Source organism: Clarias gariepinus, chromosome 22 (genome assembly GCF_024256425.1).
Source record: "Clarias gariepinus isolate MV-2021 ecotype Netherlands chromosome 22, CGAR_prim_01v2, whole genome shotgun sequence".
Taxonomy (NCBI): Eukaryota; Metazoa; Chordata; class Actinopteri; order Siluriformes; family Clariidae; genus Clarias; species Clarias gariepinus.
Window position 1 is genome coordinate 15,074,192 of NC_071121.1, and position 12,256 is coordinate 15,086,447.

The 12,256-nt window shown below is 34.1% G+C and overlaps 1 protein-coding gene across 1 annotated transcript; it reads left to right on the forward strand.

The window, feature by feature from the left end:
* The first annotated feature begins 2,087 nt into the window (after positions 1-2,087).
* LOC128510133 (protein LKAAEAR1-like) lies at positions 2,088-9,165 on the forward strand. Its single transcript, XM_053482172.1, has 3 exons — positions 2,088-2,381; positions 4,080-4,199; positions 9,106-9,165. The coding sequence occupies exons 1-3, from the start codon at positions 2,088-2,090 to the stop codon at positions 9,163-9,165; spliced, it is 474 nt and encodes a 157-aa protein (XP_053338147.1).
* The last annotated feature ends 3,091 nt before the right edge of the window (positions 9,166-12,256 follow it).

The window sequence follows — 12,256 nt, forward strand, 5'->3', positions numbered from 1 at the left end:
TTATTGTCTTCCCTGACTTATTTCACATTCTAAAAGATTGCTGAAGGTTGAAGGCTGAAATTGAAAATTTCATGTGACATTTAAAGCACTGAAATTCAAAGATGTTACTTTTTAAAGCCAAAAATTTTAGTTGAATAAATTCAGTGCTATTTAAATGTAAAAATTAACAATTCAACAGTGATTACACTTCAAAATGTGTTTTTAAAGGGGGATTTAAGTCAAATAATTATAATAATTTGCTTCCATACATTTACTTTAAAAAAAAAATAGTTCGATTTTACAAACTCCAATAACCAAGCAGTTTCTATAACAACAGGTTCATGTAAACCAAATACACATCATTTACTGCATTTTAAATTATGACAGTTACAATTATATTCATTTTTATTGAAAGTGAAAATGCAATGTCACAGCAACCACACAGATAAAGTTACAGTACAATTTGTTAAAAAAAAGTTTATCACAAAGTGTAAGAAAATGCATCCTGTATTTATATAAAAATTTTTGATCGTTTTAATCATACACATTTTCTAATATTTCATACACACTTCCATAATTTTCTTTTGATTCTGTAAAGCTGCTTTGCGACAGTGACCATTGTTAAAAGCACTCTACAAATAAAATTGAATTGAATTTAATTGCATTGAAAGTGACATAGACACACTGATAACCTGCTGCCTGCGATAAATGTCATGAGAGGAATATAATATGAACTTAATGTGGTCTTCGATAATGTGGCATGGCCTTACCATGGTCATAGCACAAGCCTGAAGAGGTCATTGAGACAACATAGCAACAACTAAGTGACCAGGGACAACTCAGTCAGAACACCATATAATATTTCCTCTCTGGGGCATGCTTGTAGCTTGTGGTCAGTTTCATCATTAATAAGTCCTTATTAATTTTTTCAGGCATCTTGCTTCTACTGTAACTTATCCTTATCAGAGCTGAGTTTTTTTTTTTTTTAATCTAAAAAAGCATGGTACAGTAGCTTCACATCAAGGGAGATAATACTACTGGTTTCTACTGCATTCCTGCCAAGTTGTACAAGTTCGTACTGTACTGTTGTGGTTGGAACATCCTGGTACATTCAATCCTTCTAATACTCCATTTGGGTTTCTAAAATTTCATATAATCTTATTTTATTACTTCATCATATTATATTTTTAAACCAAATAGATATTACACCATGCCTGCCTGTTCTATGATAGGCAATAACATCATTGACTAAATTGATAACAACTCTGGAGAGATTTCCTGGAGCATCAAACCTCTCAACGAAAGAGGAAAAGTAAGCAGAACAAAGTCCCCAATATACACCATGCACTTGCTGGGGGTAACTGCTCCCCTGAAATAAGGGATATGCATTGATTATCTCTCACACAGTAAAATCCCCAGTGTTGATTTCACATTTTTGGAGTTTATTTACTGTAGTTCCATACAAACAGTATATATAAAAATGCTGAGTGTTAATTTAACACAGGGGAATTCGCTGTATGATATGATTTGTGTTGATTATATTTTCCATCTATCACTGAACCAAGGGCATATTTTAATGTTAGTTTTTTTTTGTTGCAGCCATAGACTAGTCCTAGCATCCTCAATAGAAGCCACACACTGCTATCATTTTTGTAATGATGTGACTCTAGACTCATAACAATAAAACATCTTTTGTACAAATTATTTGTAAAATCTATATATCTTTGAATATGTTGTTGGAATTTTGATAAATAAATCTTTTATTTTTCAACATAAAGCCTATTTAATTTAGCTATCTTTAGCCTTGGACATATAATTACTCAGCTATTCATATTTCAAATGCTGTAAACAATTTTGAGACACCCTGTACTGTAGGTCAATACAATCTGACCAAGAAATTGATATTAGAGATCTCTGGTCAGTGAGTGCTCTTTGGGTAATGATATCTAAAAGGTATTACCTTAATTTTAAATGGTATTCATATAAAAATAGGACAAAGATGTATATGTTTCAGTGTTTTATGTTTAACATAAGCTTATTTAACATCTCACATCTTACAGAAAAACCTCAAACCTCTACTTCATTGTGTTCGCAGTAAGCAAACCGAGATGGAAAAGAAGTGTGGGAACAAAAAAAGTGTTGATTTGAAAAGGATGTGTCCACAGCAACAGGCTCGCTATCTAGCTTATGCTGAGCCCTCCAAAGAAGTACAAGCCTGGATGGCAGCTTCCCACCAACGAGTCCTCTCTAGACTTGCTCACAAGAGAGAGAAAGTGTGGAGGGAAAATCCTCTTCAACACCTGGATTCAAAATTACACCATGACACACTTATTGGCCAATTAAAAGCTGCTGAAGCAAGAAATAGGGTTCGACAGATGAGGCTGAAGTGTGATAATTTGAAGGTACTGTATGTTTTCTTGCAACTTAGGCCTAGTGTGTATTAATCCTGCTTTAGTTCCTTTTTAAAACAGCTAGTTATGACAAATGAATCTTTTTAATGGTATGCTGTATAAAACACACTGAGTGACTCAACAAAATTCTAACAGCCTTTGCAATCCATCATCTTCCACTTTAAAGAAAACATGCTCACAGGGCAGTGAGTTAATATGTGGGATGTTCAACACTCTCTTGACTCTTGGCTCCATGACGAGGATGAGAAACAAAGGCCCCATTTTCCTAGGGGAAACCAATTAGTTCTGTTCACAAATTAGGTTAGGCCTTTCAGTTGTAAGTAATCAAAATAGATGGAACTAAGATCCTATCTATCTAAACTATCTATTTTATATAACATAACTAAGATAGATAGATGTAAATCTATCTATCTATCTATCTATCTATCTATCTATCTATCTATCTATCTATCTATCTATCCATCTATCCATCTATCTATATCTACGGTATCTATCTGTCTATGCTCCCCTGATCTGATCTGCTTTCTTACAACCATGTCTGAAAACACTTGGTCAATAATTGGCAAAAGACCTTACTTATTATAATAAATTTTAAGATGGGCAGTGGTGGCTCAGTGATTTCTGCCATGCAGAATGTTCTGGCTTTAAATTCCATAACTCAGTCATGGAGCATCCCAAGTATCATATCATGAAGGACATTCAACATTAAACCCGCATAAATCTATATATATATTTATTAATCTATCCACCCATTCATCTATATATTTATACATAAATCCTTCCATCACTGCAATATCTTGTTGCTGTGGAAAATTATTCTAGAATCTCAGGACTCACAGAGGGCCGGTTTTGGGTCAACACCTTTAATCTCAAAAATTGGTTTGTAGAACTGATAGAAGAATACATTTGAAATTAGAATAGCTTTTTATAATAGTACATGCAAAATGAATGCATGTAACTATAAATCTTAGTAAATGCACTTCTGAGTCATGGCAAAAGCTTGTAACTGTAAATGATGGTTTGGCCAAAGCAAAACTTATTGATCCACCCTACAGTATAGACGTAGAAAGCTTATAGTTACCAGGTTGGCATCATGCTTATCTAAATCATCACACACTCAACTAAAAACCTGTAAGGGTCACTAATACTATTTGTCCATACTGTAACTCTTTAATAATTTATATCTTTACAATATGTCTATTCAGATTTAAATTTGCAGACATGGCCAATACATTTATATGGCCCCTACTACGGTGTTCTTGGACTCATTCATACATTCATTAATTTAATCTAATTAATACTCTCTGTGACCTTGTTCAAGCAGTTACTAAGAATGCTGTAAATGTACCGCGCATGCCTAGTTCACGGAGTACCCATGAGCTTTTTCTATAACAGTGGTTTATGCTCTTATGGAAGTTAAAACCTCCACCTTCCTATTTATATCTGTTTTCTATTTTCAAAACATAAAAAAACATTGTTAGCCTTGTAGCGCTACTCTAAAACTAAAAAATGCAAAAGTGCAAATAAAATTATCTTTATTTAATTTTTTTCTGAATTATCCTTTTAAATGCAGCAGGTTTATTGAAAAGCTGGAGGGCTTTTATCATGTATAAATTTTTGTAGAGATGCTGCAGAAAGAAAGAAAATCATATAAAATGAAACTCGACAATGTGTTCTGCATATTGCTAGATGCGGGATGCAAACCTTATGATTTCAAGCCAGGCTAGTGTGCAGAATGCTGTGCGTCTAGAGCTGCTCCTGGCAAAGGAGAAACAAAGGAATAATGCAGATACCCTCGACCAGCTACAGGTAACTACTGTAGGTGTAAGATAATCAGCTTATATGATTTATATCTTACCTTTTATGTTCCTGAATATTAATTGTAAATAACAATAGCAACACTGAATATAAAGTAAGGCCATTAGGGTTATAAAGATTTTCTGGTATTACTTTGAACGCTTCATAAGTCATAGTGACAGGGCTTGATGTGTAATCTTGAGTATGCTGCACCAGGCCTTCAAATAGTTTTAGCAGTAGGTAGTAAGCTAATGAAGCTCTTCACAAGGGTGACAAAACAAAGATCAAATATATTTCTGATTATATAATCCCATTGGACGACATCTAGCCTTGGAGGGCAGGAACTGGACGCAGTTTAGTTAAAACCTTTAAAACTCAAGCAGCACAGATACAGTATGTTCCGGCAACACAGCATAGATCAATGACGATAAAAAATATAAATATGTGCTGATATGGAAGCCTTGCAGGTGTGTGTTAACAAGAAGGCTTTAGACTTTAAACTGTATTTGGATTTTCCGATATGTTGGGTAAAACAAAAGTTATTATTACTTTTATAAAGGGTAAATTTACCACTACTAGAATCTGAATGTGATCGCGCAAAAATGTAGAACTCTCAAAATGAGAATATGATTTTTTTGGTCAAAGAAACAACCGAAAACAATAACAAAAACATGTGATCATGTGTATCTGTGCTGTCAATAAGCCCTTTTTAATAAGTATTTTTTTTTTTTTTTTTTGCTTTTTTGCTAAGTCATGCTTGGGTATTTGTTTAAAATGAACTAAAATTCAACTAAAATTATATTACCTAGTTTGTGGTAAATAAAAAATAGAGAGAGAGAGAAAGAGAGAGAGAGAGGATATAAGCATATAATATATGTTCATTAAAAAAAACAGCAAAACAGAAAATGGGCTATGACAATGTTAAATAAGTAAATGTTAATAGTCACAATTACTGTGCACCAAAATAGAGGTTTATCTCAACTATGTACAATTCTGACTTGAATCTGAGCTACTGTAAGTGTTGAATCATTGAACGTTTACCATCATTCATTGAAGTCCACTAGTTCCACCTCACAAAGCTTGTAAGACAGAAAAGAAGTAAAAAAAGAAGTCTGGTCTCCTTTACATATGACTACTCAGTGATTTCAATGCCTGAAGATTTCCATGAGTTTAAATTAAATATTAAAGGTGTCTTATTCACACATTCTACTGTATGTTTTGGTAAAATAAAAGTGCTGCTTCTATAGTGGTTCTAACAAAGCATATTGAGACACAGGTCAGAGTGATTAGTGAGACATGTACATGTAATGTACAAGGGCTGACAAATGTGTAGCTCTGCTGCCCTCAGGCACTGCCATGTCAGAAACCCCCTTCTTCATGTGCAGCTCTTAAAGGTGCAAAAGAAGCAAGAACCAGGCATCCTGAGCAGTCATACAAGGCATTCCTTTCTGATAAAGACAGACACGTTTTTTTTTAAGTAATATCCTTAGTGTAGTGAGGCAGAGCAATCTTTTTCTTATAGAGAAAGGGTTGCATGATGACCAATGCGGAGCACAAAAAAATGTCACTCTGAAGCCAGTGAGGGGATCATTGTTTCCGAAAAGCAAAAGGTGTAAGCAATGTGTACTGTGAAGCTTTGAGTCATAGATGTGTGGCCTTGACACAAGCTCCCCAACCCCCTAATCCCCCCTGTTCTGGCTTTTTTTCCAATGTAATTTTTGGCCCTTCCATATATTGTCCAGAAGCAATGACTGTTTCTTAGAACAGTTATCTAAAAAAGTGCTGAGAATCTTAAGTCTTACCCAGTATCAGTACTTCAGCATCCATTTGTATAGAAAATCCATGCAGAGGGTAAATTACCTCTTAATTAATTTTGCCAGGGGCATGCATGGCTGTATTTAGACGGAGGTACTAGAAAGAAACTCTAACTAAAAACAAGTCTTAATTCTCTCACAAAGGTATTTTAGGAAGGAAACTGAGCACACATTAAACCTCCAATGTGACAACAATTGGATTTCTTGTCTGGTCTGGCTAGGAAGATTAAACAAATTAAAACCTATGACTTATTATTACTTCTTCTAAACTAACTTTGAATAATTGCATTGTGTCAATGAAATATAGAGGATTGACAAGCAAGAACTAGAGAGTGTTTTTTTTTTCTTTTCTTTACTCATTTTTATGTAGGGCTTATGTTATAAAGGTATCTTTTTGATAAAGTCTGTAGACATTTTTATCATAACTAGTAGTGTTTTGTAAATTAATTGTAGAGATTATTCGTATAACTTGTTTCACACAGAAATAATTTAATAAAGAAAAACGAAACTACAAAGAATAAATTAAAAAAAACCAATAAAAAGGAATTTTGACCCATTCCCCTTTACAACATTGCTTCGTTTTATTGAGGTTTTGGGGAATTCATTTATGCACAGCTCCTTTTTGGTTCTGCATTTTTTTTCGATTTATTCTTCTAATTGTGCTGTCATGGACTTTAACATTTAACATGCTCAATGAAGCCTGTATGTTACTCCTGCATTTTTTATTATTATTATTATTTTATTTTTTATTTTTTTTCTCTGAGCATTGTATAGGAGATCTTGGGGTGAATGTGCACACACACAAACACACACACACACACACACAAACACAGACATACACACAACAACCACAGTCAGTTGTTATTTTAAGATGTAAAGGTCAGCTGTTCTGGGATAGTTCTTGCAAGAACAGCATTGGCAACATGATGAAACTGGTTCATGAAGACCATCCCAGGAAAGCAAGATCAAAACTAACACCTGCCGCAGAGGAGAAGTTCATTTAGAGTCACCAGCCTCAAATGTCATAATTTAACAGCACATGAGATTAGAGCTGTTATGAAGGCTTTAAGGAGCATAAGTACCGAGAGACACATCTCAATATCGATGTGCAAAAGAGATTATTGCACATTTTGGATGCATTTAGTGTTGCATTACAATGTAGGAAGAAAAGTTCAACAATTTGCATGTCCTCAACTACAAAATGGCCACTGGATGTGTCTGCTGTGGTCTTTATGGGTCTTTATAGCCTACCTAAATGTGGTCATTATCAGCTTTGCTATCCCTGCTGTGTGAGGTGTAATGAATTTCCCCTTTGTTTTACACAGCTAAGCCATGTGCTGACTTCTTGATTTCTGATTTGGATTCTGTCTCTTCCTACATAATGTGATTGTCATTTGTTACCTGATTTTATTCACTTGTACTTTGTTAATTCTTGATTAATGTGTTTGTTGGAACTTGCTCTTTTTTTTTAAAAGTTCTATGGTGCATCTTTGTACAGTAGCTTTTTTTTTTTGGCTTACCCTTGTTTTTGGAAGAGTATGTCCTAGTTTTGACTTTTGTCCATTTCAGTTTAAAATGTAAGTTATTTTTTATGATTTTGCCTGGATGCGTTTTAACAAACACCACCAGCAGTCATAATGACTCTTGTGTGGACCTAAATAAAACAATAAAATGGGCAAATAAGAATATAACACTAAAGAATACATACATGGATACACTAAACAAAAATTCTTAGAATTTTATTGGAAACAAGAGAATATTTGTTAAAATGGTAATGTATCTGCGACACATAAAAGAATGTGAACAAACAAATAAAGAATGAACAAGCGAACAAATAAAACAAACAAATGAATAATGCTCAGCTTATTCATTTGTTTAATTACGCGTCTTAAAACATCTTAACAGCAACTACTATAATTTATTTAGAAGCTAAAGTAAAATTAATTGAAGGAATATGCACGTATGAGTTTTGACCTGCCAAAGGATCATGTTAGCAAACTGCACATTAGCTGTGAACTGTGAATTTTCTATACCTAAAATTTTTTTATATATATTTTATTTTAAGGTCACAGGTGGTTGTATAAACATTTAACTGCATATCGTACTGTGTATGACTTCGTATGTGACAAAGTTTGAATTTGATTTAAATTTTATTTTAAAACAACTTACAGATATGAATAACAGTGATTAATATACAGCCGTACCTGTCAATAGTTGAGATATGTTTAGCAGTGGACGGTCAGTTCCTGAAGATGATGTGGTGGAGGAAAGTGGGCTCGTCTGATGAATGACATTTTCTTTTGCTTTTGCAGTGTGCAACACTTAGCAATGATCCGCTGGCATTTACAGTACTATACAACATCTTGAGCCATGCCTCATTTATTCATATTTTGCTTCCAAAAAGCTAGACTGTATGTAATTTAGAGGAATATTACAAACACAATGCAAATGCAGTCAAAGCAAACCTTCATAGCAAAAAATCTCCAAAGACCTGTTCTTAACTTTATTGAAGTAGCATGTGATTATCTTGTCAGAGAACTGGACAAAAGGCATAAGAATATTTGGAATGTTCTTCAAGAAGCCTGGAGAACTATTCCTACAGACTGCTTAAAGAGATGACAATAAAAAACCTTGCCGTACACACTTCTGGCTGCTTTGAAGGATATCTGTGATCATACCTAGTAATGACCTTAAAATTTCCAAAATGATGTACAATATCAGTTTTAATATCATTGATAATATCAGTATGTGGATGTTGCTTTGGCATGTGCAAACAGGAAACAACTGCAAAATACTGTAGGATCTGCTGCTCAGGATATGAAATACCACAGCACACTTTTTAAAAGGTTTTGTGAAGCCAGGTGAGCCACACAGATATCTTGAAAGGCCAGATCTGTTCTGACAGCATGATAGAATCCTACTCAGTTTTATGCAGATGCATTTAATGTTATAGTAGACTACTGCATAGTCACAGGACTATGGACTCAATTGTGACTGCATGTTATATGGAATGTATTCTCTGTCTATCTAAATCCTTTTAACAGACTCAATGGCAGCTAGTGTCTTATTTTAAACACATTTACCTTTTATTTATTGCTTTACAGAGACGGAGAATAGAGGAAATTCTGGAGGACGAAAAGGGCCTAACCATAATCAGAAGATAAGTGCGGAATAAAAGAAAAAATAAACTATAGCCACATTTACAATTAATGCAAATACAGAAACAATATTATCTATGCATTCATTGCTTCCATGTTTTAAACTATTTGACGAGGCATACATTTATATAGTTGCTGCTGACACATTGCATGAAAAAATGATACCATTACAACTACTCTTGTGTTCATTGCATTACAACTTTATTGAAAAATATAGTTATGTACTCAAATGGCATGAAGTAGAATATTAAAACAGGTAATTATGTTCTGGGTTTGGGACTGGTGTAATTGTAGTGTAATTTAATCTCCGATTTCCCTTGTGCTTACTAAAAGCATTCGATGCTGTGCAAAAATAAAAAAAAATAAAAAAAAATGAGACAAAAAGATTCAGTAACAGCATGCACCTCACAGATAGGAAGGGTAAATGACCAGGAAAATAAGGATGAGGTTTTAACCCAATAGGCTGATAATCAGTCACAGTACTGTACTTGGAAGAGGAAGTTAAACTAATAATTTCCTGTATGGACTAAATAACAGACAATTAACCCTATATGAACCTTATTATGAATTACTCAGGATGCCTAAAACATTTATGTAGGTCTGACCCTAATAAACAGAAAGGAACATGCATGCTGAGAGTGTTGTAGAGTGTCGTTTTAAACAATATTAGAGCTGAAAGAAAATGCACTTGTGGGTAGCAGATTGCTGCTGCAAATTATCGATGCTACAGTCAATCACATTAGCATACAAGGCGCAAGCTATCATCAAAGTCTTTTAACTAAAATCAATCCTTAATTAATACAGCCTAGAATCCAGGCACATAATTTATTGTACCTTCTACAAATCAGTATTGCATTGTGCACACTAACAGTAAAGGAGAGACCTTTACTGACACCAAGTGGCAGCTACTTGTGTTCTTCATTTCTTGTTTGCTTTAGAGTATAAATAGGAATTAGGTGTGAAATCTAGGGTTCCACTTTGGTAAACATCTCAAATCTTTTAGCTTAAACTTGTACTTAATGAAATCTGTTTTGCCAGTTGATGACCTCTGATTCCAAACAGAAGTATATCACAATATATACTACCTGGGTAATAATAATAATGTAATATCATATATTATAATCATCATAATAATAGTAATAATATAATAATAAAAAGAAGAAGAAGACTACATTTTCTACACTGCAACTTGAAGTGCTGAATAGATTTCCCCTGTGAAGCTGATGGTTCAGCACTATCCTTTCAGGTTTTATTAATGTGTTAAAGAGCTCCAATTTCAGTAATGTTTTCTTAGCTTGGTGTAGGGCAATAATTTGACCTCTTCTGAAATTAAGATATGTAGTGTTTTGTCTAGGCAGTGTGTGTGTCATACTGCTAGTTATTATTGCACAAAACATTACATATTAAAATACAGAACATTATGCCTACTATTGAGCTTCCCCTTGTGCCACCTGGGTGGCTCTTTCTCCTCATGACATGACTCCCAAGACCTCTTGAAATGTGTGTGTGTGTGTGTGTGTGTGTGTGTGTGTGTGTGTGTGTGTGTGTGTGTGTGTGTGTGTGTGTGTGTGCTAAAGGGGCTCTGACCAAGTACTGAGTGCATAAATAAACATATTTTTGAAGAATTTCTGTAATGGTATTTTTTATTGATCCTATTAAATATCCTAATATTTTGAGACTGTGTGTGATCATAAGCTGTAAGCATAATTATAAAAAAAAATACTTGAAAAGGTTCATTTTACATGTAATAAATCTTGAATGTATGAGAGTGTCATGTTTTCAATTCAATTCCAAAAGAAAAAGTACCTTTTCACAATATTTCAGTTTTTTTTAAGGTGTACCCATGATGCATAGTGTCTACTGTACAAGCCTCATGAGGAAGTGTTATGAACCAGGGCTGCTTCATTTGGTCAGATCTAGGCTCAGCAAAATTATGTGGCAACAAAATGAAATCAGCTGATTACCTGAATCTGCTGAATTATCTGGCTTTCACATCACTAGATTTATTTTTCCCATGATGGCACAAGAATATTCCAGGACTCAAACTAGGAAAGACAGGGTCTGTGAAAATGAGGAACCATTTGCACACCTAAATTGGCATCCATATTGACAATAATCAGAGCTAAAAGTGGGAAAAACTGAAAACTGAAATATTGGTCTGCATGAACTTTTTGGCCAGGCAGTATACATGAATAATATAAATGGGATTACGTTATTGTATTTTTATGAGTTTTTATAAGTGATATATTTATCTGTTATGACAGGCAATGTTTTTGAGACTTTTATTTAGGTCATAATACTGGGATGTTCATTCATTCATTCATTCATTCATTCTCTTTACTGCTTATCCTGTCGGTGGGGGGCCAACCATTGCTCCAGCATACTAAGAAAACTTTCTACCATAATGGGATCCAAGAACTAGTGAAACATTGAGGTAGCAGGGATTATAAAGTGCATTGTGTGACCTGTAAGTGTATTGCAGAAGAATGAAGAATCATTTTCACACAGGACTTGCCCTCCACATTGCCTACCGTCATCAAAGCTTTCAAATGAAATGTTAGTGTTCATGTGTGAATGACCATTTTTATGGCTATTTATTTCACACTTATATACTGTATATTACCGTTTATAACAGGCATTTCAAGGTATTTTACTTTTCATTCAGATTGTAATCATTATTATTGGCGTTTGTCGCCTCCTGTTGGTTGACATGGGAAGTTCTCTAAAAAAGGAATTCACATTTACTAAACCTATGATTTATATCTAATACTCTAACATTAAAATATAAAATGTTTTTTTAGATGATAATTTAATGGCAATATACAAGAAGAAGGCATGTAAAACATTTTATTGGTGACTACACTGGGTTATAAAGCAAATTTGAATTTATCTGTTTGCCAAATAAAAATTAAAAAAAAAACTCTAACAAAACATGGCATTAAGTTGTTAAAGCAAGGACGCTTTTGTTTCTTAGATTCCAACATTGTTTGAAAAGAACCGGGGTCCTTCAGTAAAGGTTCTACATGAGAGGAGTTCCGATGGAAATGACAGTGACCGAGGAAGTCCTTCGTCAATCGGCCGAGCAGAACTGGGTTCG